The sequence below is a fragment of the Crotalus tigris genome, unplaced genomic scaffold, assembly GCF_016545835.1.
Source record: "Crotalus tigris isolate CLP2741 ecotype Arizona unplaced genomic scaffold, ASM1654583v1 scf7180000017741.1442986301:2390832, whole genome shotgun sequence".
In the NCBI taxonomy this organism is placed as follows: domain Eukaryota; kingdom Metazoa; phylum Chordata; class Lepidosauria; order Squamata; family Viperidae; genus Crotalus; species Crotalus tigris.
In genome coordinates, this window is record NW_024096608.1 from 1,455,641 (window position 1) to 1,483,408 (window position 27,768).

At 45.6% G+C, this 27,768-nt stretch overlaps 3 protein-coding genes across 8 annotated transcripts; 2 read left to right on the forward strand and 1 right to left on the reverse strand.

Annotated features, from left to right (window-relative positions):
• Window positions 1-2,407: 2,407 nt before the first annotated feature.
• Window positions 2,408-14,153, forward strand: BNIP2 (BCL2 interacting protein 2). Of its 5 annotated transcripts, none has more exons than XM_039340098.1 (11): window positions 2,408-2,565; window positions 5,037-5,153; window positions 5,780-5,844; window positions 6,810-6,977; window positions 7,995-8,171; window positions 8,279-8,381; window positions 9,922-10,053; window positions 10,256-10,342; window positions 10,439-10,537; window positions 11,083-11,118; window positions 12,716-14,153. In XM_039340098.1, exons 2-11 carry the CDS (start codon window positions 5,104-5,106, stop codon window positions 12,762-12,764), a joined length of 966 nt encoding a protein of 321 aa, XP_039196032.1. In that variant the 5' UTR covers window positions 2,408-2,565; window positions 5,037-5,103; the 3' UTR covers window positions 12,765-14,153. The 5 variants fall into 5 exon arrangements, with proteins under 5 accessions (XP_039196032.1, XP_039196031.1, XP_039196035.1 ...); XM_039340097.1 differs by having other exon boundaries at window positions 2,424-2,565; window positions 5,022-5,153; XM_039340101.1 differs by having other exon boundaries at window positions 2,424-2,565; window positions 5,022-5,153; window positions 6,903-6,977.
• Window positions 14,154-14,999: 846 nt separating this feature from the next.
• Window positions 15,000-19,548, forward strand: GTF2A2 (general transcription factor IIA subunit 2). Of its 2 annotated transcripts, none has more exons than XM_039340103.1 (5): window positions 15,000-15,155; window positions 16,234-16,349; window positions 16,898-17,002; window positions 17,664-17,790; window positions 19,222-19,548. In XM_039340103.1, exons 2-5 carry the CDS (start codon window positions 16,278-16,280, stop codon window positions 19,245-19,247), a joined length of 330 nt encoding a protein of 109 aa, XP_039196037.1. In that variant the 5' UTR covers window positions 15,000-15,155; window positions 16,234-16,277; the 3' UTR covers window positions 19,248-19,548. The 2 variants fall into 2 exon arrangements, with proteins under 2 accessions (XP_039196037.1, XP_039196039.1); XM_039340105.1 differs by having other exon boundaries at window positions 15,027-15,155; window positions 16,172-16,349.
• Window positions 19,549-23,405: 3,857 nt separating this feature from the next.
• Window positions 23,406-25,575, reverse strand: GCNT3 (glucosaminyl (N-acetyl) transferase 3, mucin type). Its single transcript, XM_039340106.1, has one exon. It carries the CDS (start codon window positions 25,319-25,321, stop codon window positions 24,005-24,007), a length of 1,317 nt encoding a protein of 438 aa, XP_039196040.1. The 5' UTR covers window positions 25,322-25,575; the 3' UTR covers window positions 23,406-24,004.
• Between the last annotated feature and the right edge of the window lie 2,193 nt (window positions 25,576-27,768).

A 27,768-nucleotide genomic window follows, 5' to 3' on the forward strand; every position in this document is an offset into this window, starting at 1 on the left:
CTGGAGACACTGGGGACAGCCAGGAATGGACCAATTAAAACCCCACTCCCCCAATATTAGGTCTCTAACAATACCCAGGGTGCAATACTCCTTTGCTAGTGCCCAGCTTCACCCCCATCAAACAGGTGGGGCATCCCGTAGCCTGCCAAGTGGGTGAGGGTTTCTAAAAAGCAAAAGGCAGGGTTGAGAGCAGGTTTTTTGGGGTCTTTTTTACCCACCATAACCAAATAGAAAGTTTTGCCAGATAGGCTGCTATATTAGGCAAAATAATATATTTTTTTAAAAAAAAAGATTTTTCACATCTGACTTTGTTTAGGGAGCCGGGCAGATCATCCACTTTTCTTATCTTCCAAAAATGAGAAAAAAAGGAGTTGCAACTCTCTCCCACATAGCTAGATGGCATCAAGGAAAACCTCTTGTTGCCCCTAGGAGTTCATCTAGAGCAGGGGTAGGCAACCTTGGCTCTTTTATGACTCGTGGACTTCAACTCCCAGAATTCCTGAGCCAGCTCAGGAATTCTGGGAGTCGAAGGCCACAAGTCATAAAAGAGCCAAGGTTGCCTACCCCTGATCTAGAGCAGTGGTTCTTAACCTGGGCGATATCGCCCCCCAGGGGAGCGATTTTGTTTTTCAGGGGGGCGATGGAACGAAAAGGCACGACGCGGGGGGTGTGTGAAGGAACGAAAAGGGGGCGATATAGGGGCGATGGAGCGAGAGGTTTTGGGGACACTTTTGAGACTTTTTCGTACAGTGAATCGCTGTATATCTGTCGTACAAAAACATCAGATTGCTTGCTATTAGTGGATTGAATTGTGTTTTCAAATGTTCCTCAGCTAGCTTCAGTACAGAATGCCATACCTATGTGAATACGCATCGGCTTCGTTTTCTAATTGTTGTTGTGCTCTGTAAAATATTTTGTGTGTCTCTTTGTATTGTACTTTTTTAGCGTGCACTCCAGTTCGATATTATATTTTCTTTATAATCCTTTTTACAGTGTGTGTGACTATATATACTTTCCTCGAATCTTAATTTTGTTTCAAAGTTTTCATCTCGAAATTCTTAGCTCCTGAATTGCGGTTTGTTCTTATGCCCTTTTTATATTTCTTTTTGCGTCTTAAATTTCACTTGTAATTCAATCATTAAATGTTACTGTTTTTTCTTTTCAAGCATTTCACTTTCTTGCAATTGAATTTTGTTTTCAGTGGTCATTACATTTAAGTGTCTTGAATAAATAAGATAATAATGAAATACATGTATCACGAAGTTTGGGAATAAAGTGATGGGTAGCACCAAAATTTTTCACACAGTTGAGATATGGGAAAAAGACTGGAAATAAATTATTTGCATCGATATGTCCTGATGACAATGTTAAAGAAAACAAAAAAAGTTTTGCATAAACTGAAGAATTATTTCCTATGGGAGGTTATGTTGGGGGAGGGGGACGATGACAACTTCCTCATTGGCTCAAGGGGGCGATTCGTTCAAAAAGGTTAAGAACCACTGTTCTAGAGTACGGCAGGCCAGAAAGAGTAGTTTTAGCCCCTCCCCTCCCCACTTCTACCAAGGTTTGTTCTCTGCATCCTCTCTTGATCCTTCTCTACTTTTCATTCTTCTATGTTCAGGGATCTGCCTGCCATCCTGTGGACAAAGAAAAACGTTGCAAAATAGCACATTTTCCCCAGGGGAAACAAAAAATAAAGCAACACAGAACTAATCCCATTGCAAAAAAGCAATTGTTCTAAATAAATCTTGCTTTTCAAATCCGAGCCTTCCCTCCTTTCAGGCTGAACGTAGACGAGCCTCAACCGATGAACCAACAAAGACCGTTCCTGCTATAAATAAAATGTAAATAAAGGTCATAAACTCCTTGAGCTATGCACAGTGCTAAGTAGTAAATCTAAGAAGCAAAGTCTTCCAGGGAGCGGAATAACGGAACCTCCAAGAGAACCTATACCTGATGTTCTGCTCAGAGGGGACTGGAAGGAGATACGTGGCTGGATTATTAGAGGGAGATTTTGGGGTGCTTTTTATGGACGGTTGGGGTGGCCTTAAAAAGACTGACTAACTGACCAACAAATAGGGATTATGCAAGTTGGATGTTTAAGCGTGGTGTTGTGTGAATTGGCCCAGAGTCTGACTGCATGCGTGCAGACAGCCACTTATTCTGGAAAACACGGGCATGCAATCTTTGAAATTAACACGCTTCCTCCTTGCTCATTTGCAACCTGGCGCCCGCTGCTGCAAAGAACCGTGTAACCAAGAGCCAACTTTGCATAAACCACGCCCACCGCCTTGCAGACCACTCCCATCGCCTGACGAAAGCGGCGCGGCGACAAAACCAGAGAGAAGCTTCGCTTTAGACGCATGCGCCCTCGGCCCGTCCCTGCCGCACCCTTCCAGCCGCCGCACAGTGCGCAGTCGCAGACAGGGGCCCGCTCCATTTCCTGAGGAAAGGAGGAGGCTGCGTCTTCCTTCCTGTTTGCTCACGTGTCCTTCCGGGGCAGGGTCGCCACCTTCGGGAGGGGTCGTTCCGGCCGGCTGTGAGCGAGAGAGGCATCGCGCTGAGGTGAGGCCTGCTCCTCCGGGCCGGCGAGGGATTATTATGGGATGGGAGGGTATCGGAGACGGAAAATAGGGCGGGGAGGGGGTCGTCCGCCTCTCCCCTGCCTCCCCCCTCAAAGATCCTTGGCCAGCTAAATTTCTACCTGCAGGGAGCCTGTGCTGTTTTCTCTCCCGGCAGGGGGGGGGCATAAGGGAAATCCCCCTCCCATATTTGCTCTTCGGGCTGCTCATAGTTCGGCTCTAGGTCGTCCTAGGAGGGCGGGGCCAGCCCTTTCGGGGGGAGGGGCCAGGAAGGTGCTCGCCCACCTGATTGGTTCGTTTGGGTCCCTTTGGGAGAAGACATTGACGGGGGGGGGGAAAGAGATTCCTCTGTATGGGGGGTCCCAACTTTGACAACTTTAAGCTGGTTGGGGGATTCTGGGAGTTGAAGTCCACAAGCCTTAAATGTGGCCCAGGTTGGAGACCCCTCCTGACAGGTAGATCTCGACTTAGTGACCGTGCGAAGTTGCGACACGGCACTGAAAAAAGTGACTTTCTCCCTGACAACCAGATCCTATCAGTGTTGATCTAAATATCTTATCTAAATTCAGTTAGGTTCAAATCCCATTAAGTATGAGGTGTAAAACTAAATAGCTGAGCTCAGTAAAAGTTGATGAATGAGAATCCTAGGACATACTTAAGCTTCACGACTTCTGTGATAGTCCTCTAAATAATTAACTCATTGATGAAATTACTAAATAAGCTAATTCATTAAGTTGTTCATCCCAACAAATGCAGCAGATGATAATAATAATAATAATAATAATAATAATAATAATAATAATAAGCTCCTTGCGGGCAATCCCAAAACAAATGGAGCACCACTTGAACACCATTGGCATTGACAAATTCGCTATTAGTCAATTGCAAAAGGCAGCCTTACTAGGAACTGCTTCCATCCTGCAACGATACCTGTAACACCATCAAACATCCACATCTGCCTATCCCAGGTCCTGGGTAAGGACACGATAGGTAGACAAAATGCCAAATCCAGTCTGAACATCTGGCTGACTGCGATGATCAATAATAATAATAATAATAATAATGTTGGAAGGAACCTTGGAGGTCGTCTGGTCCAACCCCATGCTCAGGCAAGAAACCCTATACCATTTCGGACAAATGGCCGTCCAGTCTCTTAAAAGCTTCCAGTGTTGGAGCATTCACCAGTTCTGGAGGCAGGTTGTTCCACTGATTAATTGTTCTAACTGTCAAGAAGTTTCTCCTTAGTTCTAGGTTGCTTCTCTCGTTGATTAGTTTTCATCCGTTGCTTCTTGTCCTGCCTTCAGGCGCCTTGGAAAATAGCTTCACTCTCTCTTCTTTGTGGCAGCCCCTGAGATACTAGAACACTGCTATCATGTCCCCCCTCGTCCTTCTCTTCATTAAACTAGACATACCCAATTCCAGCAGCTGTTCTTTGTATGCTTTAGCCTCCGGTCCCCTAACCATCTTTGTTGCTCTTCTCTGTACTCTTTCTAGAGTCTCAACATCTTTTTTACATCGTGGTGACCAAAACTGGATGCCGTATTCCAAGTGTGGCCTTACCAAGGCATTGTAAAGTGGTATTAATACTTCACGTGCTCTTGATTCTATCCCTCTGTTAATGCAGCCTAGCACTGTGTTGGCCTTTTTGGCAGTTGAGGAGATGGTTTCCACCATCCTGTTATTCAAACGTTATGCTTTCTTGTACATGGACACCCCCCCACTCCTGTTGATCCCCTTCAGCAGCAGCAACAGCAGAAACTCTGCAAAATCTGCTGGATTTAGGCTAAAAGTCCCAGAACAAAAATAGTGCTCAGCAGCAACAAGCAAACGATAACCTACTGGATGGAGCTAGGCTATTTGAAATCTGCAGCTTGGCTTCCTGCTTAACCCTTCTGATGGGAAGTGGGATTACTCACAGTTTGTTTCCTCTAGGGCTTGAATAGGCAGAAAACTCACTTTCAAGGGACTATGATTAATATCCTTTTTAAAGCTTGCCCTGTAGCATGCCATTGCTGGCTACACCCAAAACTGTGGTTGCCTCTCCTACCAGCGTTCCTCTTAGTTCTTCCAAAGAATCTTCTTGTGGCCTGACCGTTCGTGATCCCTCTACCAAATCCCCTGGTTTGGACCTGCCTCGCTCTGTCTGGGTGAAATTGAACAGAATTAGGTGTGATATTGGAAGAAGTGCCTCTGCCCTGTACCAGTGGGGATGGAAAGATTCTCCTTGTTGCAATTGTGGTGCTGATATATAAACTATTAAATATATTGTGCAAGAAGACACATGCCTTGTGTTCTTTGGTTCCCTAGAAGATCAGTTGTAGACCATTACAACAGAAACTAAGAAATTGCTGCTGCTTAGGCGTAAATGCACTGCCCAGTTTCTTTCGTGGATTAACTCGGATGATTAACTCCTGTCCTGACTAAGTACTTCTTTAACAGAAACATATTTTGTAGTTCCTAACAACAATTCGGAACTCTGGATCAAGACGGAGCTGCATTAGCCCTCGAGGCAAAGCTGAGGATGGAAGGAGTGGAAGTTAAGGAGGAATGGCAAGACGAAGACTTTCCCAGGTAAGGCACAGCTGACTTGTTTTGGTTCACTTTTGTTGGAAAACGATGTTGGCGATTGATTGTATAATTTGCAGTGTAGCCTCAGGGCAGGGTTCTTAGAAGATGCATTTGTCAGAGTGGATTCAAACGGCATTCAACGAGCTTGACTAGATTGTAAGTGTACAATTTGGGCCTAGACTAATCTTCGTGGGCCAGGGGAAGTTTGGAAATCAGTTCAAAATGTACAAAAAAATTCCTTGCCTATGAAACTGGGGCAGATTCTTACTCAAGGCACGGTGATTATAAAAATTAATTCAAGTTATTGCAATGAGTTATTTATATGCTGATGGTAGTAGCAGTCCTGATTAGCAAAGATGTTTTTTACAGACCAATGTGGGAGGCTATTTGTGCAGAAGGTGTGCGGATACCACAAGAACAGGTTGGACTTTTGTGTAGTCCTCAGGTGTTCATGTTAGTGTGTTATCCCCTGATAAATAGGACTCACAAGTGGTCTGGAGTGTGGAGATAGTTCTGCCCACTAGGAACCAAATTACATGTGAGCTATTGCAACTGTTAGTGTTACATAAAGGAAATAGGAAAGGAAGCAAGAGATCCTGACTACATTTAATGTCTGCCCTCTACCCCAGACCTTTACCAGAAGATGACCATATTGAAGCTACATCTGGGCCAGCTGAAAGAGGAGACCAATCTGGTAAGTGCACCCATCTCAGTTGGAGTAGGCAATTTGATGCCCTCAAGATATTGTGAACTTGGCCCCGGGGCTGAGGTAGACGGCGACGTCTCGTTTGCCGCTGTCAAAATAATTTCGTCAAATTAAAAATATGTCATCTATGCTGTTTCATTTCCTAGCATTTTCTCAAAGCTGATTCAGGAAGAATAAGAAACTCTGGTGGGACACTTGATATATTCTGATGGTCCAGATTTTGTTTTGTCTAATATTCCCCTGGCCAGTTCCAGTATTGTAAAAGTGGGCGAAATGTTCTGATGTTGCAGTTCTCTAGTCTTCAAATACCTGCTTTCTGTAGAGTAGGGGTGTCTAACCTGGGCCGCTTTAAGACTTGTGAACTTCAGCTCCCAGAATTCCCCAGCCAGCCACAATTCTAAAGTGGCTCAGGTTGGACACCCCTGCTGTAAAGGTTTTCCAACCTTGGAGAAGACTGAGGCAGCCTTCCCAGGCGTGCTCTAACCTTGAAATTGACTATCATAATTATGAAAATGGTTTGAAATCAGACTACATTTAATAAGATCAGAACATTTCAGTAAGGTGGACTGGAGTGTTTAAGACCAGTAGCACTGGGAATAACTAAGTAATAACTAAAGTTATGTATATGATTTCTGCTGAAATATCAGAACTGATTTCAAACAGAATAGAATTAGTCTTAGTATTTAATTCTAAAACTGTTGAATATATAATTAATTTATTTGATGAGTGAGGTGCCTGTTTGATCTCCTTTTTAAAAAGTAAAAGATTGTAACATAATGCTTATGTTCGATGGGCCATCAACAATTAGCCTTACTTACCAACACAAGTAAAGCAACTTTTATCTATCCACCTTCTATTAAATAATCTATCTTCTAGTTTTGAGGCTTTTTTTTCTAGCTTTGACATTTATCAAGGAATCACATGTTATCTTCCCCTACCTTTCAACCTATTAGAAATTAATGGCAACAAAGTTAAGAAGAAATTAATAGCTCCAAATATAAACTTGACTTTGGATCAGAGTGAAGAATCCATTTTATCTGGTTTAGAGGCAAGTGGAGATATTGACTTGGATGATATAGACACCCCCTCCGAGAACAGCAATAATGAGTTTGAGTGGGAAGGTAAGATTTTTTTTTTTTTGATAGCAATGACATTTTGTCCTTAGGCATGTTCCCTCTCACGTGCTGCTGTTGATGAGCATGCTACTTTGTAGGGATGTTTCCTATGCATTGAAACGGGGGGTGCAGAGTCCACGACTCCACTAATGCTTGGCTTACTTTGGGCAAGAGGAGGGTCCAGGTGGACATCATTGCAATAAGGTTTCTGTCTCTTCTCTTTTTAATGCCGCTGTCTGCATTTCCCTGGAAGGATAGTTTCCATTAACAGCCTTCTGTCCTTGGAAACAAACTACTAACTTGCTGAAGTAGTTTTTCCCACCTCTGTGGTAAGACTTGCACTACTGAAATTCCTTTTGCAAAACCAGGAGGATGATTTAGTCCTCACTAGCCCCCCCACGCCCCTCCCAGAGCCTGCATAGCTTTGATTGAAAAATTTGTCTATTTGCATGACTGCTGCAAATCAGGGCAGTGAAAATGATTTTGTACCAAACTTACAATCAGTGGGAAAATGATAGTTGAAGGGAAACCGTCTAGAGCTGTCAGCGTCTCAAAGAGTTTTCAGTGACTGTCTGCACCACCCTAAATAATACGTTTTTAAAAAGGCCTTGCTTCTGGAATTTGGGCATCTCAAACTTAAATGCTGATTACTCTGTGTGGAGAGCAACTCTGATGTAGAGAAAATTAATCAGAATGAAACTCACATACATTGATTTTAAAAATCTGCAAGAGATTCCATGTTTTCAAAGAAAACGGTAACTTGATATTCCCAAGTATCTTGACTTTAAAATCATTCTGCTCAGAAACTGCTTAATTCCTTAATGCCTTGTTCATTTCCATAAGTGAATGTGGACCCTTCAAAACGTGAGCCTCTCGCTCTGAAAACTTAGCTGACCAACCCATCTATGCTGCTTGGGGAATTCTGGGAGTTGGAGTCCACCCATCTTAAAAGTTGCTGAAGTTGGGAAATCTTGGTCTGATAATGTAATGCTACTTCCAATCCTCTGTTTACATGGTGGCCAGACGACCTTCCGAAGCAGAAAAGCAGCGATGCGGTTCGGAAGGGCTCCCTGTTGGAATACACAGCAGCGGAAGAGAAGGAGGAGGAACGGCGGTGGCGAATGTACCAGATTGGCGACCAAGGTCACCGAGTAGACATGAGGGCCATTGAGCCCTACAAGAAAGTGATTAGTCACGGAGGTGAGGGCTAACCTATTATAATGCTTGGTTCACTAAACAGGCTCTCTGCAACTGCAAGAAGCCTTAAGAAGAAGCATCATTCTGACTGTTATTTTTCCCCTTCCCAGGCTATTACGGGGATGGGCTGAATGCAATTATTGTCTTTGCGGTTTGCTTCATGCCAGAAAGTAATCAGCCAAATTACCGATACTTAATGGATAATCTGTTTAAGTAAGTGGTCTAGCAAACAGGTAACCCTGCTTTAATGTGGAGTCAGATTTTGATCCTTCTCATCTGCAGTAATGGTTGTCCGAGGCCTGGGAGGAGCTGGGAGGGATATTCCATCATCCTCCTTACAGGAGAGGCTACAGATTAACCCACAGTTCTTGGCATGCAGAATACCACCGGGACAAGACTCCCCCATCTGAAGAGTCTTTCTCATTTTCAAAGATTAGTAAGGGATCAGATTGGATTGGGAGTTTCTCTTGACCCTCGTGGTGAGACAACTTGGAGATCATGGTTTGTCTGTGAATCTCTTTGTGAATGCTCAACCATTCCATTCTGTAGAAGAACCATCTTTTCCCAGTTACATCTACCTGACCCATCAGAGCAGAGAGGCCAGATATGTTATGGGTCCCTTCTCTTATGGAGGACCATCTAGGGCAGGGGTAGGCAACCTTGGCTCATTTATGACTCGTGGACTTCAACTCCCAGAATTCCTGAGCCAGCATGGGGGTACTATGGCCCCCTTATAACTCATAGACTTCCAGAATTCCTGAACCAGCATGGCTCAGCTTGGAAACCTCCCTTTCCCATCAGCATGGCTGGCTTAGGAATTCTGGGAGTTGAAGTCCATAAGTCATAAATGAACCAAGGTTGCCTATCCCTGGTCTAATGGGACGAAGAAGAAAGGCCTTCTTTGTGGTGGCTCCCTCCCTCTGGAACATCATTCCTGCAGAGATAAGATTCCCCCCCCCCCCACCCTGATACTCTTTCAAAATGTCCTGAAGACATGGTTTTGTGAACAGGCAGTGCTGGGAAGGCGAGCTCATATTTATGACCATTGCTGTGTTCCAGGATCATGTGATTCCCTTTTGCAACCTGACCAGTGAAATCAGTGGGAAAGCCAGATGTGCTTAACAGCTGGGATTCTAACCTATCAACTGCAGTGATTCACTTAAGCATGGGTGGCAAGAAAGGTCGTAAAATGGGGCAAAACCCACTTAACAAGTATCTCACTTAACAAATTTTGGGCTCCGTTGTGTTTGTAAGTTGAGGAAGATCTGTATTGTCTGGTCTTAGGGCAATGGTGGCGAACCTATGGCACAGGTGCCAGAGGCGGCACTCAGAGCCCTCTCTGTAAAGGATCCCTCTTTTCCAGAGTTGCACAAAAGGTGCAGATTGGGACACACTGGGGGGGGGGCAGGGCCTTCAGCTGGGTTTTATAAAACCTTTTCGCTTTAGGCCTCCGCTGCCATGTGTAAAAAAAAAAAAAGGTTCAATCAATCAATTTCTACTTCTCACGGGGAAAAGAAAAGATTTGCAAAGCTGGAATTGATTAAACTTTTTAGTCCCACCCAGTCTGCCGTTACCACCACAGCCACGTCCACCCAATGGGCCACACCCAGCCGGCACCTGACGATGCATACATGGGTTTTGGGTTGCAATTTGGGCACTTGGTCTCTAAAAGGTTCGCTATCACTGTCTTAGGGTGACTCAAGCTTCTGCTGCTGCTGTGGGTGAATGCTGTTTCTCCCTCTTCTTCCCACAGATACGTTATCGGCTCCCTAGAATTATTAATAGCGGAGAGCTATATGATTGTTTATCTAAACGGGGCAACCACCCGGCGGAAGATGCCCAGTTTAGGTTGGCTCAGGAAGTGTTACCAGCAAATTGACAGGAGGTAAGATTAAATAGGGAGAGGGAAGTGGGAAAAGGCACAGCTAACTGGAAGAGCAGTATAGCGTTCTTTAAGGGTGGGAATTGGTAAAGAGGATCGGTCTCATCTGGGGACTGGGATCACCAGGTAATTTTTTGGGAAGAGTGGTGTTGCCAACAATGTTGCCTTCCATTGCCAACATCTGTGTTGTTTTTATTGCTCTTAGGTTAAGGAAAAACCTGAAGTCACTAATAATAGTTCATCCTTCCTGGTTCATTAGAACACTTCTGGCAATCACAAAGCCATTTATTAGGTAATGCACACGTTTATCCTTTCCTTTTTTTTTTTTAAGCTAAGCATCGGCACGGTTAGTGCTATAGCGGTGACTGTTTTTCCTGTTCTCTTTCAGCTCAAAATTCAGCCAAAAAATCAGATACGTCTTTACCTTGGCAGAGCTGGCAGAGCTCATTCCCATGGACAGCGTAAGCATCCCCGAATGCATAAAACGGTAGGTCACTTTTCTTGGGTGTCCCCAGCCCCCAAAGAGTGCCTGGAGTTTTAGATCCGACGGGCTTCCTTCCGTGGAGCTGGGATAGAGTCGTATGGATCACCACGTCCTCCCAAACGTGGCTTTTCTCCCAGGAGTTGCTTGTTAAATTGCTGGGGCTCTCGGGAGCTTCCTCAGAGAAGTCACTTGCCCTGCCTAGATTCACGCGAAGTGATCCCAACCGCTGTGCTGTGTTAGGGATTCGGATTTATTATGGAGGCTCCACGTCCATTCTTTCTAACTTAAGTTTAAGCCAACTGCTGCCAGGGATCCTGATCTCCCTTCCCAGGGAGGGAGCATCAGAGATGCCCAGTTGCTGTGAATTTGGGAGGGAGACACACAACAGACTCTCCTACAGAGGGAGAAAACTCCCCAAAACTTTTGCTTAATGTCATTTTTCTATGTTGGTGCTGGGAAGTGCTTGGCTAATACATGCGGTTGACTTGGGTTTTTGCAAGTTTCAAAATCTGCACCTGCTGTACTAAAAATGAATTTTCCCTACTAAGGTATGAAGAAGAAAAATTTAAAAAGAAACTCCAAAGGTATCTGCCCTTCTTGATTAGGAATGCCTGCGTCTTCTTGCCTTTCCTGCGCTGGGCTGGCTTTGGGAGGGGGTGCGGCTGGCTGGGATGCCCACGGCATGTGGGGATGGGAATTCACTCTTGCAAAAAGCTTGCAGGATGCTTGGACTAGCTCAGGGGTGGGGAACCTTGGCTCTTTTATGACGCTGGGAGTTGAAGTCCACGAGTCATAAAAGAGCCAAGGTTCCCCACCCCTGGACGAGCTTGTGCTAGGCTGCCCACACTGCTGCTTGTTTCGCAGAACGATAAGTGATTCCCAAAGCTGAGTCTTTGCTGTCTAATTACGTGTAGTCCTCAACTTACAGCAGAGTCCAACATTTTTGTTGCTAAGCAAGATGTTTGTTAAGTGAGTTTTGCCCCATTTGACAACCTTTCCTGCCACACTTGCTAAGTGAACCACTACAGTTAGCAACACGGTCGTTAAGTGAGCCTGGCTTCTCCCATTGACTTTGCTTGTCAGAAGGTCACAAAAGGGGATCATGTGAAACACGCACACGGGACACTGCAACTGTCGTAAGTACATGCCAGGTGTCCGAATTTTGATCAGGTGACCACGGGGGATGCTGCGAAGGTCGTAAGTCTGGAAAGTGATCACTCACTTTTTTCAGTGCCGTCATAACTTTGGTCACTAAATGTAAGTTGAGGACCACCTATGTAACACTAACCATCAAATCGAGAGCTGCAAATTGTTCCCATTAAAATTGGGCAGCCACGGCTGCAAAAACCGTTCCTTAATTCCAGATGGAGGCCGATTGTGACTCAGCCTTGGCTCATCTACCTTAAAAGCTGGCGGAATTACTTCTTTCTTCATCTTGTGCTCTTTGCCTTGGCAATCCCTCCCTCCCCCCTCCCCAACCCGTTTTCAATGCATGTGGAACATTTCTGGTGGGGCTTTTAACAAGAGTGGCCTGCTGATAAATACATCTTCACCACGCTGTCTAATCTACAGCACTCATCACTATGGCTGATTAGCAAACCCCTTTGATCCAAAAAGTGCTGGTTGTATATAGTTGCTTCAAATGCCTCCCTTTTTCTTTGGAGGGACGGCTCAGAATATTGCAAACTTGGCAAAAACCCCAAAAGCCGATCCCATCTTCAGAGCACTCTGCCCAATGGAAGACGTGACCCCATATGCTTTTGGGAAACACCCAGCTGGGCAGAGAGGAGGGATCAAGGACGGAGCTAGCCTAGAGTCTCTGCACAGCGCCAAAAGGGCTCCTGGCCAACTCCCCCCATGTTCCTTTGGAACCTTATCGAACTGCTCCCTGATTTGGGAAATTCCTGTGCTGTAGGCAGAACACGTTAAAGCCATTATCTTGTACTCTGCACGTGTGAGCTTGGCTCTTTGCACCTGACCTATGCAGAGGTTGAGCACTTTGGGAGAAGTTGCACACTCGGTTTCATTTCCCTGTTAACTATCACTGTTCAAAGTTCCCCTCAAGTCTGTAGGAAACTTCCTGCTTTAACTTGTATTAACTTGTTTCACTGCAATTGCTAAATATTAAGTTTTTTTCCTCCTTACAAAATATGACATGTTTTTCTTCTCTCTCATGAGCAGAATTGATCAAGAACTTAATGGGAAACAGGAGCAGACATCTGAACAGTAAAAAAAAAAAAGTGTTTTTGAATTCAAGCCGAGAGTGAAGAACACGCTGGGAGATTTGAAGTCCTGAAGAATGCTTTGGCCTTCTGCGTCCGGACTTGGCCTGTTGGATGACGCACTGCTGAGTGGGTTTGCAAGTCCCGGGTGATGCCGACACTTCATAGTTGCCTTGATTATAACTTTTACACTGCAGTGTCACAAAGGCATCCTAGGAGAGGCACCCATTTTTGTATCGCGATGCTTATTCAGTAAGTATTTATATGCTTCGACGTTAAGGGGAGAGATCATATATATTTTTATGACTCTTCAACACATATTTTATAATGTTCATCTGCAAAAAAAAAAAAAAAAAAACAACCACCGAGACACACTAGCCCACCGATGACGGTTGTCATTTATTTAGGAATAAAATGCATGAGAATTTCTTACTTATGGTGAACTGCTTCTTGGCTAAGGAAGAGAGAAATGTAATTTGGTTATCTGCAAGGCTAGCAAGATCTTTTGCTGTTTCCACTGTGGGATGTGCCTAACCCTGGAGTTGAGTGTCCTCAGCACAAATTCAATTCAGTCCAGGCCCTTCTGGGTTGAAACTCCAGTGTTTCAACTCTCTCTCTCTCTTCTGAACAGAAAGATCCAGTCATTGAGAATCCTGGCAGCACTACTGTTTGAATGTTGGGCTGGTGGAGGCTGGCTGGCTCTGGATGCCCAGGGAGTGACTTATTTGGGATATTGGGCGACATCCCAGAGCGGAACAGTGGTGGCCTCCACCCAGTCTTCCCCTTGCTACCACGAAGGGTATCTTGGCCCAGCTTCTGATGTGCCTTGCAGCTTTGCCATCCAGCCATGTGAGCGGAGTTCCAGAAGACGGTGTCAGGATGTGACACTCAAGAGTAGAGAAAGTGTATCCAGAGTTAGGGGCAAGGAGAACAGCTTTGCCTACGGAGGCTGTTCTCAAGGGCCCAGCATCCTGGGTCTCTTGCAAAGCTTCCAATCTAAAGTGGAAGGAGGAGGCCAGGTGGTCATTTTGTACTTTGGAAAGCAAAGCACTAGATTCACTTTATATACCCTTTTTTAAAGGAGATGTGTGTGTGTTGCATCTTTTACCTGTTTTGATGAAACAGCTGCTTTAAGAGCAGCCTTCTCAATAAGGGCAGGGGTGTGTCATGTGCACTAATTCCTAGCGGGTTAATCATCAAAGCCATAGTGGAATGTAGCAGGAACGTTACGTTTTTGGAAAGCTTGGGCACCGCTCTTTAGAAATATTTTCATTTGTATTTAAATTTTGTGCGTGTTGTTAGCAACAGTGTTTTTGTATTCCCCAGTGTTTATGGGGAAAAAAAATACTGCCCGTGTGTTGGTTTATCACCCAGTCAATAAAATGTTTTTAAATAAAGGTTTTAATTGGGTATTTGTCATAAATGCTTAAATTTATTTATTTTAAGGTGGCCGTATGGGAAAAATCCCATCTTCACACAACTGGAGGGAAGGAGTTGTTAAGTACCACCACCAGAAGACAGAAGGGCGGGGGGGGGGGCAGTTGCATTAACTGGGTCAATGACAAAACAATGGCTGGTTCAGACGTTGCTTGAGAACAATGTGCTGTGGATTTTCCCTGGTGCTCCTGTAAAGGCTCTGAAGCGTGTGGCCCACATGTTCAAATGCTAGACAGCAAAAGAGAAACAGAGAAAGGCGGAGAAAAACAACATTTGCTTCTCTTCTTTGCCCCTTTTTATCGGAATGAGGGTTATCCTTGCTTTCCTGGCTGGAGCTTTGACAGAATCCCTGCAGGCTGCATTTATGTCTGCGCTTGGTGTAAGGGTGGGTGGGCGAGCGACCGAGCGAGGCCTGTGCAGGATCCGGGTGCTCAGCCGCTGGGCAACCGGGTGCCAGGAGGGTGGAGACCCTGGAGCAGCGTTCGCTCCTTTTCTCCAGTTCGGGTTACAGCCAGGCTCTCCTGCTGGCCTCCCATCCAAGGGCTAGCCGAGAAACGCTGCCTGTGGAGCGGCTGGGCTCCTCTGCACACGTACAGAGCGCGTTTCCCTGGCCTCCCCGACCCGTCAAAGGCCGTTCCCGAAAGGCCATTCCTGCCGATTCGAAGCCGCCGCGCTCGGCCGCCGGCTGCCTTTTCTGCGCGTGCGTCACGTTCGCTCGGCTTGCCGAACGCTCCTCGCCCGCCCCTTCCTCGGGAGCGCATGCGCGCGTGGTCGCCTTTCGCGCCTGCGACGCCGCAGCTCTATGGTCGCGCCTGCGGCTGGCATATCGACTTCCGCTTCCGGGCCCCGCTCCCGGTGGAGTCGGAAAGAGGAGGGGATCGTAGCCGGCGGCCCGTTTCTCCGCGTCGGAGGTCTGGAGGAGCCCGGCGGGCCCCCTGCGGGAGAGGGCCCCTCCCGGCCAGGTAGCGCCCGGGCAGCCGCTCCCTCCCGATCCGCTCCCCGCGCTGCCCCATTTCGGGGGACCCTGCCCGGCCTCGGGACTCCGGGCCCCATCCCCCGCGGCCGGGCTCAGCGCAGGCCGCGCAGCTCGGCTCTGCCGGGGGCCAGACGGGGGGGGAGACGCTCCTCCCGGCCAAACTCGCATGCAGAGGAGCCCTGTGCACGCGTGTCCATGGGCGCGTACGTGCCCAAGAGAGGCGGCCAGGAGTGGGGACCCGCCCTCCCCATGGAAGGGGCTTTGGGGCTGCCGGGGACCCCCGACCCGGAGGGCCTGGGAAGGGCTGGCTGCCCAGTTGAGAGAGGCCGCTGGAGACAAAGTGCGCATGCGTCTCTCTGCTTGCCCTGCCCGAAAAAGGGGCGGGGGGCTCAGTGGGGGGGGTTGGGGGAACATCTGCCTGTGAAGCATCTTCCTGCAATCAGAGATGCACCCGAAGAATTACTTGAGCGTGCAGGTAGTCCTCGACTTACAACGGTTTAGTGACGTTCAAAGTTACGAAGGTGCTGAAAAAAAGTGACTTAGGACCATGTTTCACACAACCGTTGCAGCCTCCCCGTGGTCACGTGATCAGAATTCAGACACTTGGCAACTGACTCATTTATGACGGTCACAATGTCCTGGGTCACGCAATCCCCTTTGGCAACCTTCTGTCAGGCAAAGTCAGTGGGGGAAGCCAGTTTCACTTAACGACCGTATTGCCAACTTAATAACAGATGATTCACTTAATATCTACAGCAAGAAAAGTCGTATAATGGGGCAAAACTCACTTAACAAATGTCTCACTGGGCAACAGAAATTTTGGGCTATATTGTGGTCATAAACCGAGGACTATCTGTAATTTGAAGAGCAGGGTGTAGGCAGGGTTTAATGGCAAGGAAGCTAAATGGTGTTTGGTTCTTTTATGTGATTTTTATTATAATGTGTGTTTTGTGAGGAAAAAGGAACTTTTTCTTGAACTGGCTGGAAGATCTCCTATCTCAGGCTCTGCATTGCGTCCATTATCCATCCTTCGGCCAGAATAACTGTTACCCTGGATTTTCCAGATCTTTGGTGAAAGTTTCAGATCTGTGGATGATCAGCATCTATCATGGCTTACCAACTGTATAGAAACACCACCTTGGGAAACAGTCTTCAAGAAAGCCTGGATGAGCTCATTCAGGTAAGAGATAAGCTCCTTCTTATTCCCATCCATCTAAATAAATGGCTTAAGTAGTATGAACGTGATTTAAGTAGGTTCATATTAGTTTTGCTGTCAGAGGTCAAAACAATAAATACTGCTTAGGTGAAAACATGTTAACAGTGCTGCTTTTCCTCCATGTCATAATTGGAGGCGGAAGCAAAGAGTAAGATGACACTGATGACAGCAGAGGCTTCACAAAGGAAGACAATAATCTTAACTGCCCAGTTTCTCAAACTCAGAACAAGGGTTTGAGTTCCGATGGACAATGTTTGCTAAGCTCATGAAGTTGTAATTTAAATGTCTTTAGAGTTCTGTGTTTGTACTGTGGTGGAAGGGAATGAGAAAAACTAGTCACGTCGTGTCAGTTGAAATTTTAAATTGGAAATTCTAATCTGTGCTCTGAAAGTTTTGGCTGTTTGGACAAACTTGGTACACCAATCAGTGGGTGAATATCAAAACAAAGTTCTGATTTTAGGTAGATGAATGTTTATCTTTGGAGTTTATAGTTTTCTTATTCAATCTTTCAGTCTCAGCAGATCACTCCCCAGCTCGCTCTTCAAGTCCTCCTACAGTTTGACAAAGCTATCAATGCTGCATTAGCACAGCGGGTCAGAAACAGAGTCAATTTCAGGGTAAGAAATGTTAATTAGAAATCATAGGGATGCTGCAGTGGTCATAGATGTGAAAAATGGTCCTAAGTCACATTTTTTTCAGCGCTGTTGTAACTTTGAATCATCATTAAACTATGTGTATAAAAATAGCTGCTTAAAAAGCAGCGAAAGTAATGAGATATTATGTAAACCTTCCAAACCCTTGGATGGCTGTGTTTCATGCCTTAGTTGAGCAGGCTGAGCACCAATTACAGATATATTTATGAATAGTATTGAGGGTGGAACATCCATTGCTTAATGATGTAGCCCGTTATACATACATTATACAATACAAATACAAGTTTGAATAAAATATCAGGAAATACAAACTACATGGCCAGAGATAAACTATTAAATTAAGATGAAACCATGATGAAATCACCTTAATATGGCACCATAGAATCACAACAGGATAGAAGGCTGACATCAATTACGATAACAAAAGCAACAATATTCTAAAATTCTCCTGCTCCACGGTCATTCCTTTGATGACCACAAGGGGGCGATAGAGCTACGTCTTTTTCCAGAAGGTTTCCTGCCTCTATCCGGAAGGGAAGAAAACTCAGCTGCCCAATTCAACAGGTACTGTTTGGTTTTTCCCTTTTCTAAGCGCCCCCCTCCTTTTTTTCTTTCCCTCCCAAAGGGCTCTCTGAATACGTACAGGTTTTGCGACAATGTTTGGACCTTCGTGCTGAACGACGTGGAATTCAGAGAGGTCACCGAGGTGGTGAAAGTGGATAAAGTTAAAATCGTGGCCTGCGATGGGAAAAGTAAGTTTGGGAGTTACGTCTGTCTCTCTGTGGGACTCTGTTTCTCAACCTCGGCCACTTTTAAGCTGGTGGACTGCAACTCCCAGAATTCTGAGAGTTACAGTCAACCCACCTTAAAGTGGTTGAGGTTGAAAAAGTCCGCTCTAAGGATATTGAAGCCAGGCAGATCCATGATTGCTTCCCTTTTGAAAAGTGGATGTACAAATTGCAGCTCCAGGACCGTTTTAATCTTAGGCAGGTTTGTCTTTGATCTTGAAGATACCTGGCATTAGCTGAAGGGAATTTGTTAGGAGGAGTAACAACATCTTTACTTACACTTTGGGCTGCCAAAATCAACAAAAGAACAGGTATCCTGAAGCTCGCTATCTCCTATTAATACAGAGCCTCATTGTGTAAATTCGCTGACTCTCTTCCCCCACCTGATGCAGTTGTTGAACTGGAGACCCTGGAGCAGTGTTTGCTCTTTTTCTCCAGTTTGGGTTACAGCCAGGCTCTCCTGCTGGCCTCCCATCCAAGGGCTAGCCGAGAAAACCTGACTGCAGTTGTTTCAGCAAGATAGGGTGAACCCTGTTGCATTCCAGATGCACAAACCTCTTGAGCTGTGTATTTGCAGAAGTGCTTCCTTCTGACAGATCCACACACCGTGACCGACTTCCTTTTACCTATTTGTCCTGAGTTGTGACAGCAAACTCTTGGATTTCATACTGCTGTTTCCATTTTTGCCATGCTGCTGGAAGGCTGGATCTGTTTAGATCAGGGACTTTATATTTATAATTGTTAGCTCCGGGTGTTGACCTGAACAGGGTGTTGAGTTTTTGGATGCTTTGTCTTTCTTAGGATTTATCTTTACGGACAAAGAATTTATCTTTACCAAGTTATGTGCTGTTTAAGGGTGAAAGGAAAAAAAATCTCATTTAATTAAAATTATTTCGAGTTCAATGATTCAGGACACAAGTTCTCCATACTCCTAGTTAAAATACAATCGTACAGTTAATTTGACCTTTGGATCTTGAATAACGTCACATTGCTACTACTATTAGTAATGGTGGCGTAGTGGTTAGAATGCAGTATTGCAAGCTATTTCTGCCAATTACTTGCAGTTCAAGGTTGACACAGCCTCCCATCCTTACGAGGGCGGTAAAATGAGGTTGACTCTGTAAAACCTCTTAGAAAGGGCTGGAAAGCCCTGTGGAGCAGTATATAAAGTCTAAATGCTACTTGCCCTCACCTTCTTCCTAGGGTGAGAGTGATGGGTGCAGATTCACCCAGTTGCCTTTGGGGCTGACTGGAACTCCCTGTCCTCCGATCTCTAGCCTGATGTCTTAACCACAAGATCAAACTGGCTTATTAAGAATAAATAGTCTTAAATTCCTTCTATGTAGCTTTAGTTTTTGAGCCGTGTTTCTCACCTGATGTTCTCCTTGCCTCCAGATACGGGTTCGAATGCTGCGGAGTGAAGGGGGATTGGGGCCTCTGAGCCCACGCGGATGTGATGGGCAGGGCTTCCCGGGGAGCAGCCTGGACAAAGAAAGACTGTCGGGAGTTGTTTTAATAATGTAGGCAAAGCTCACTTTTTCTGGAAGGCCTTGTGGAACTGTCTTTGCAAGGTCCCATAAGGCACCTCCGGGCGTTGGGTCGGTGATGAAGATAAGCAAGCTTGCTTTTTTAAAAAAAGAGGATCAAAAATAAGGATGAAACATGCACAGCTACTTTTGGGTTCATCAAGGTCACCAATAAATATTTTATTTAAAACTTTTAGTGGCGTGAAAAGTATTGAATCCTCTTCCTACCGGTACGTACGATCAGCTCTTGATGGATTCACTTGTTTTTTTCCCCCTTAAAATCTCATGGCTTTGCAAATATAATATCTATATCTATGTAGATAGATATAGATATAGATAATTTTAGCTGTATTCGTCACCTGTATTCATTCAGTGTTGGGATCTTTACCAGCTCCTTTTTAAAATTAACAATATTCAATCAAGAGAGAATTAACAACCCACGTTTAGTCTTGAATGCCAAACTGGGAGTTCAGCAACCCAAATTCTGCCTTTATGGACTCATCCGAGCATTCTGAGTAGCAATGAAGGAACTGAATGTGTATTTGCAACAGAAAGTAAGCACTGTTACTGGAGCTGCACATTTTTCTGTTGCTAATGGGAATGTTGGTTGTTCTCAACTCAGTAAGATTTCTCAGATAAGATCTTCCCTGGCTAGTTTCTGTCTTGTTGCTAAATAGTTCAATCATTTTCCTCTGTCATAAGGCAGCTACTTGACTGTGGGCATAGCAACATACTTAATTTCCAAACATGAATATCCTTTGTGCCCTCTTGACAAGGAGATTGGCTTCAAGGCTAGGCACATACGGTTTTCTCGTTCACTTTTAGGACTGCTTTTCCATGAAGGTGTGCTTGGACAGCAGCGGAATCCTTTACAAAAGGCTTAAAACTGGCCCTCATTTTCTGCATGCAACACTTCACCAAACAAACCTGGAGATCTAATGGCTGCCAGATGTAGTAGATTACTGATTTTTTAAAAAAACTTTGGCCAAGTGGAAATTTCTTGAAAGTAAAAACCTACAGTACTGTGGCAGGTGCATGAGTGATGTGAAAACAGGTTGCCCTGCTTCAGAATGACTTTACAAATCTGTAAGTCTAAACCACAGTTGCAGAAGCTCATGGTAGATAGAATGAACTACGATTGATTGTCCCTCATTTGTTTTTTGGCTGCCTTCTGTCCTAGCAGACAGTTGCCCGCTTCTTGGCATCTTCCAAGCTGTCTGCTGGAAACATGGCAATTGACATTTAAATTAACTCTTGCTAAAGCAGAGGTATCCAATTGTGGCTACTTTAAGCCTTGTGGACTTCAGCTCCCAGAATTCCCCAACCAACATGGGGAATTCCGGGAGTAGAATCCACAAGGCTTAATCTGGCCAAGTTTGGACACCCCTGCTCTAAAGCTTACATCATAATGACCCAACACACACATACACACACACACACATACACACACACACGCTTAACAACTGACCTGAAAAAGACTTATGACCTGATTTGATTGATGGTTGGGCGCCCTCTGTGGTCACGGGATCCAAGCGCCCAGCATAGGACCATCGTGGACAAGCTCCTTTACAGTCCTATGTTGAGAACTATCTGTAGGCGCGAAGGGAGGTTTAGCTGAGCTCAGAGTTGGGGACATATCAAAGAAATAGGAGATGGGTGAAATTGTTGAGAAGGGCTCCCAGGTAATCATGGACTGGTCAGCTTGATGTCAATACTTGAGCAAATGTTTGTGCATCTAGTTTATGAGCAGATAGAAAAGAAAACAGAATCGGTAAAATGTATCTAATCCTGAACTGATTTACCAGCTTAATTTTGCTTCTTTGGGCTTGCTGGGTCTGTGTTTCCATGTCACTTTAGTTCCATGATTTGTGGCAAAATTCCACTCAAACAATTGCTCCTTTGATGATTCCCTTGAGTAATTTCCTCCACGGAGAGGCTGGGCTTGTTTACTTTTCTTGGAGGGGGGGGCAAGCTTTCTACGTCCCACAGTGTTATCTTGCAGAATAAAATTTGATGGTTGTAATTAACAATTATTTGAGCAACTTATTTGCCATCTGGCTGTGCTTCCTTTCCTGCATATTCATTGCAGCACTGCGCACAAGCGAGTTTTGGTTTTGCTACAATGAACGGCCAGTTTGAGGCAGTTGTAGATATTATTCCATTAATGCATAGCTTCCCTCTTGGACTTCAAATGCTAAAGACTTGGGGAAGATTTGGGTGTTGCTACCGAGCCTACCCCCCTCATGCGTCCCACACAGCCTGGCATGAACTCACCAGAAACCTCTGCACTGGTGTGGCAGGCAGCAGCACCCCTCCCTCCTCCCAAGCCCAAGCAGAAGACATCTCTTCTCGAGAGGCCTTCGGTTGGCGCTGCCCTTTGAACGCTTGGCAAGGGGCACCCAGAACAAGCGTGCAATAAAACAGGTGTTGCAAGGAAGGCTCTTTTTCAAGGTAAGTGCAAAGGGGGAAAAAGGAACAAATATCCTTTCCGCCCACAGCTGTAGTTTTGTAAGAAGGGCGTTCTTTGGACCTGGCATTGCGTAGCAGCTGTGGAATTAAGTTGTTGCCACATCAGGTGTTGTCCAGGGAACCAATGGAGGGATCAGCTCCGGGATGGGGGGCAGGGCAGGTTGCAAGTTGGCATTTACCAGTTTTTGACCCACTCAAGCAGATGGGCAGAGCAACTCGGCTTCTCAACGGCTTTGGTTTAATGTCAGTTTCTGATTCCAGTTTAAGATGACAATCCCTAAAGAAAAGTCCCAAAGGTGCTTTTTTTTCCAAAAGGCACCTGGACTTTCTTGGGTTTTTTTTTTCCTCTTTGAAAATGTTTCACTTCTCATCCAAGGAGCTTCTTCAGTTCTGATGAACCTTGGGACAACCATGACCTGCATAATTAAGAATCTCCCTAGACTTTTCCTCCCCAAAGAAAAGAGCCTGCAAATTGCCCTGGATCATCATCAAATTTCTCCTGGATTTAGCGCGAAAGGCAAAGTTCCCACAAAAACCAGAAGTAGAAACTGCAGTTTAGTTTATTCTGATATTTTCACAGTGTGGCCTTTTTGTGTATAGACACACACATATTGGCACATCCATAAATAAACCCCTGGAAACATGGTGTGACATTAGCCCCTGGATTTACACACATGGGAATAGGTAGGATTTTAATGGCAATCTTAAAACGTATCTGAGCACCTTCATTATATCATGGCACAACGTAGTGTGGATAAACACCACTGAGAAATATAGAGATGAAGAGCAGAAATCAACAAAAGCCTCTGTCGATCTTCTTTAACCTGGTGTCCACCAGATATATTGGACTACACTTCCCATCATCCCTACAAATATTCTCTCCCCAACTAATCCTTAGACCATCCTTCCTTCTTGGTTTGTGTTAGGACAGTCTGAATGTGGACACGGGTGTTTCTCAACCATGTCAACTTTAAGATGGGTGGACTCCCAGGATTCCCCAGCCAGCATGCTTTAAGAGAGGCAGACTTCAATTCCTAGATGCATGCTATAAAAAGAACGGACTTCAACCCCAAAAACCTCCCAGATAGCTCAAGGAACATCCTCCACTAGGCAGCGGAGAAGGTGAAAAACCTTAGCACTTGCTGACAAGAAGGCCTTTTTGGCTGAGGAAGGGGACGGGCTACCCTGGCAAGAACAGACTGGCATTAAAAGCTGGCAATATCTATACAACCTGTGAGGCTCAAGAAAGCATTCTGGCTTGTGCAGACTCTTCTCACCAGGAAGCAGGCAGCCTAGGAGCTTCATACAGAATATTAAAAGCAAGATATTCTTTTGACATTTGATACCACTTGGAAATGAAAATTGAGCGAAAGGCATAGCCATGTTGAGAAATAAGATGCCAATTTGCTTACACAGCTGGATGCAGATCGGGTGCCTGGGAGGCTGTAAAGCAGTGGTTCTCAACCTGTGGGTCGGGACCCCATTTGGGATCGAACGATCATTTCACGGGGGTCGCCAAACCACGCTGTCCGCCATTTTTTTCCCTTTTCCCTAGCTGTCCTATTCCCTCTTATTGGTGGCCACACCCACTTGGGGGTCCCACAACATGGGGAACTGTATTATGGGGTCACGGCATTAGAAAGTTTGAGAACCACTGCTGTAAAGGGATGGGGGGAGGAGGAGGAGGAGGAGAGGTCTGGGGGAGGAGCACCTTCCCCAACAGTTCCCTCTTACTGGATCAGCACACAATTATCACAGCTGTTTCCCCCAGACAGAAAGCAGATCAAGGGAAATGAATGATAAACTGCCAGCTTCTCCTTTCCACCATGCCTTAAAAATATAGGGCGGAATCCAAATGCATATGTTCGTCAGACACACATTTTTCCCACAACAAGGAAGCAACGCTAGGCAGGAGAATGACTCATAATTCCAACCCACAGTGCCAGTTCTGCTGAAACTGAACAAGGGTGGTTGCGCAAGTCCCCTTCCACCCTCTGCCCCAGGGGGGGAATCATCTCCCTACCTGATGGTTTGCAAGGTCCCTGAATCTCAGGCCTAGGACCATGCAGTCTTTCAGAATGCCAAAGGCCTCCCAGGGCGTGAGGTCCGGCCCATCTGATAGGCCCAAAACCTGTCTGTCCTGCTCTTAGCCGAATCCCCTGTCCTTGAGGGGTGGGCCACGCTCAAAGGGGCTCTTGATAGATGGCCTTGTAGCGCAGATACTCTTCCAAACACTGGATGACGTAGTCGTCAACGCTGGGGTCGAACTTGTTGGCAAAGAGGTGGTGCTGTGAGAGTAGCCAGGGGAGGTCTCCAAATCCATACACGCAGACTGCCCGCCGGTAGGCTCCAGAACACTGGCTGTAAGGGGCTCCCTTGCTGATGTCCCCTTCGATGTAGGACCACTTTACCAGCCGGGCAATAGCGTTCATGTCTGTGAGGTCATATTTGTCATTGGAAGGGACTGAGCCTGGCACCTCCGGCATCCGATGCAAGGTGGCCCAGAGATGCTCATCCGGGCTGTACGTATCCTTGGACCACTCGATCAAGCGCCTGGCGGTCGGGTCCTCGAAGAGGTGCTGGACAAACTCCCTGGTGACCACGATGTAGGCATTGCCAGTGTGCATGGGAGACTTTTGGGGAGGGGGGCTCTTTGTCATCTTGGTCTGGACGATGCTATTGGTCACTTCGTGGTGGTATTTCCAGCGGTTCTTTTTATAGAATGATGGTTTCTCGGACTCCATGTTGTTTTTCCCGTTCAGCAGTTTTAGGGCTCGGACAATCTCTGTGTTCGTCTTGATAGGGAAATCGGTCCCACAGGTGTTCAGGAGGTACCTCCAATGCACCTTGCTTTGAAGCAGGTCCTTCATGCAGTTCAGATCAGCTTGGACCCTGGACCAAGAGGCATAGACCACGCTCTCCTGCTTAGAAGCCAGAAAAACATTGTCGAAGCAGGAGGCAATGGCCTGAACGGCTTTTTGGAAAAGTTCGGGAGATTTGCTGTCCACGTGGACACAATATACGTTCTGAGGAGCAAAGATGGATCTCAATAACCTTTCAAACATCTCGATCTTTTCATGGATCACCATGGAATAAGCAATAGGGAAGTTTTCTTCCTCTTCACTCAGGTGGAACTCAATGAATCTTCTCCTTTCTTTAAAGTTCTGACAATCCTTGGTTACGTTCAGGTAGAACATCTCGTCTAAGGCCACCCGCTTGTTCTTCCATTGCAACTTGCTCACCAGAGCGTCCTGCAAAGCCTTTGTGTCCCCTCTGCTGATCCCAGAGCAACTGATGTTCTCCGTAGGGGAGAGTCTCACTGACTGGTAGAACTGGTCCTTGCAGTACTGACCTCGGAGGTCCGTGGTGCCTCTCCCCAGATAGCTGGGGTCACACTGCCAACGGCTGTACTTCAGCATGACTGTGGCCAGCAACATGAGAGTCCCCAGTGCCAGCAGGTGTGGAATTTGACACAGGAACCTTTTATCCCCCAAATACATCTTTGGAGAGCAACTGATTCTCCAGCTTCTGAAATCTAAATCTCTGCTTCCAAACTCCTCCGGAAGATTCAAAGTTCTTGTGTTGGAAGCAACATCTTCTGGAAACAGGTAACAGGTTGCTTACTTGGGCTCTGAAGGAAATCCCTTCCTCATATCTGGATGGCTGGCTTGTTCGCAAGTGTAACCTGAGAGCTGTGATGAATTGCAGGTAGAGTTCAGATGGGGCGGGGCTGAGAGGTTGCCTTCCCATTTGCCCAGGGTCTCGGATCTCTCCAATCCAGAGGTGTGGCCATTCATATCACAGCCATGAAGCAACAGGAAGAAGCTGAGGAGCGGTTTCTTGTTTGGTGACCTTTTAGAAACTCTTTTAGAAGTTCTAGCAGCTTCACAACGGAGATGCGGATTAGATGTCCAGATGTAGGATATGTGAAACATGCATTATGCCTCAGAAGACAATCACTGGATGGGTGGGGACAAAATGTCCCCAGAATAGAGGAATCAGGAAATGGACAATTTTTGAAAAGAAACTCAACTCCGGGTGCAGTTGCAAAGGTTTTTACCTGCGAGTAAATCTCACTGGGCTCAATAGAGGAGGCAGGTAGAGAACAGCCTGATTCATGGATCAGCAAGTCAGTTGGCCTAGAGGAACTTTGCAGTTTGACCTTCAGAGGGGCATCTGAAAAGTGATGCCTCATGGAGTCGTCTAAGTCCCTCTGTGAAATATTGTATGGAAAACTTCTTAGCTCCACTGAGTGCGATAGCTTATAACTTTATTAATTTTTTTAAATAAAATATAAACTGATGAAAACAAATGGTCAAAGAGAAAAAGAGCTAAAAGAGAGAAAGAAGTAAGAGATAGAAGTGCAAAAACAAATTATAGAAAGAAACAATAAATGTAAAACAGCAACTTGTGACTTCTTTTACTGAAGATAAATTCATCCTTGACTTTAGTGTTGAACAAGAGCTTCCATTTTCTCAAACAATCCAGTCATTGCATTCATATACCGTACAGGTAGTCCTCAACTTACGAACTCAATTTCTGTTGTTAAATGAGACAATTTTTAAATGAATTTTGCCCCATATTATGATCTTTCTTGCCACAGTTGTTAAGTGAATCTGATAAGTTAGTAACCTGGTTGTTAAGTGAATCTGTCTTCTCCATTGAATGCTTGGCAAAAAGTTGCAAAAGAGGATCACATGACCTCAGGACACAGCTACGGTCGTAAATACAAGTCACTTGCCAAGCATCTGAATTTTGATCACCTGACCATGGGGATGCTGCAAAGGTCATAACTATGAAAAACAGTCATAAGTCACATTTTTCAGTGCCATTCTAACTTTGAACCATCACTAAATAAACTGATGTAAGTGGGGAACTTCTTTTTTTCTTCTTCCCTGTTTCGGGCAAAAAGTCCATCCCAGTCTTCCCACAGATGCTTCTTCACTGGGGCCTGTAGGTCACTGTGGCTGCAGCTGGGAAGAGTTCTCATAGAGACTTTGAAGCTGCAGAGTCGTTGGTTGGTAGAAGGTAGACCATCTGCCCAAGTTACCCCTCCCCCCACCTTCTTTTCTCCTCCCAGAGTCAAGACAGGTGGGCCAAACAATGCTGTCATGGCCTTCTGAGTTGGCAGGATCAGAAACGGTCTCAACCCTGACAGCTAAATTGCACGTGAAATGCTACCCAGATGATGCTTTAATGAGGCAGCCAGTTCTTTCCTATTAATAAATTACCAGCAATTGCTATCTTGATTCTAATTGGTGGTGTTTTTACAAGCGTCACTTATTTTGAAACAGTCTACTGCAGCTAAGACGAAAATCCACCTTCCCATTTAAGTTGAACTGGGAGGGTGCCCCCCCCCCAAGAAAGGTACCTGGATAGATTTATGAGAATCTTCCTGACCCTTCAACAAGGGACAATGAACTCAATAACTTTTCATAAATGGCCCAACTGAATCATACCAGAGAATCTTGGCCAGCCTGAACTAGCTCTGTCTTTTAACTCCTTCCGTGTTCTACTTAGTCATGATATTCATTGTTTCCCTTGTGGCCAAATTGAGGGGGGGGGGTTAAAAAATTAAAACCAAAGGCAAGTGGGTGGTTCAGGTTAGGAATCACAGCTTGCAGAGCTGGGCAATGTTGAGATAGCCTTCCTTGTGTTGATCCAAATCAAGTAAGATCTCAAATCAAGAGGGTCCTCACTCAATTAGCTTCTTGACAATTGTAGGGTCATAGGATTGGGTGGGACCTTCAGGGTCTTCTAGTCAGGCCTACCACTCCCTGGGAGAAGCTAGAGTTTGCAGCGTCCAGACTGCCCCTCCAGTGAAAAAGGGTTGGGAAGGAGGAGATAAGGAACCATCTTCTGAGCTGAAGAGGAAGTAGATTGCTCCATCCATGTTCCCAGTGCAGGTTAGTCTAGACAAGGAAGTTTTCAGACCCTCATCCAGTGG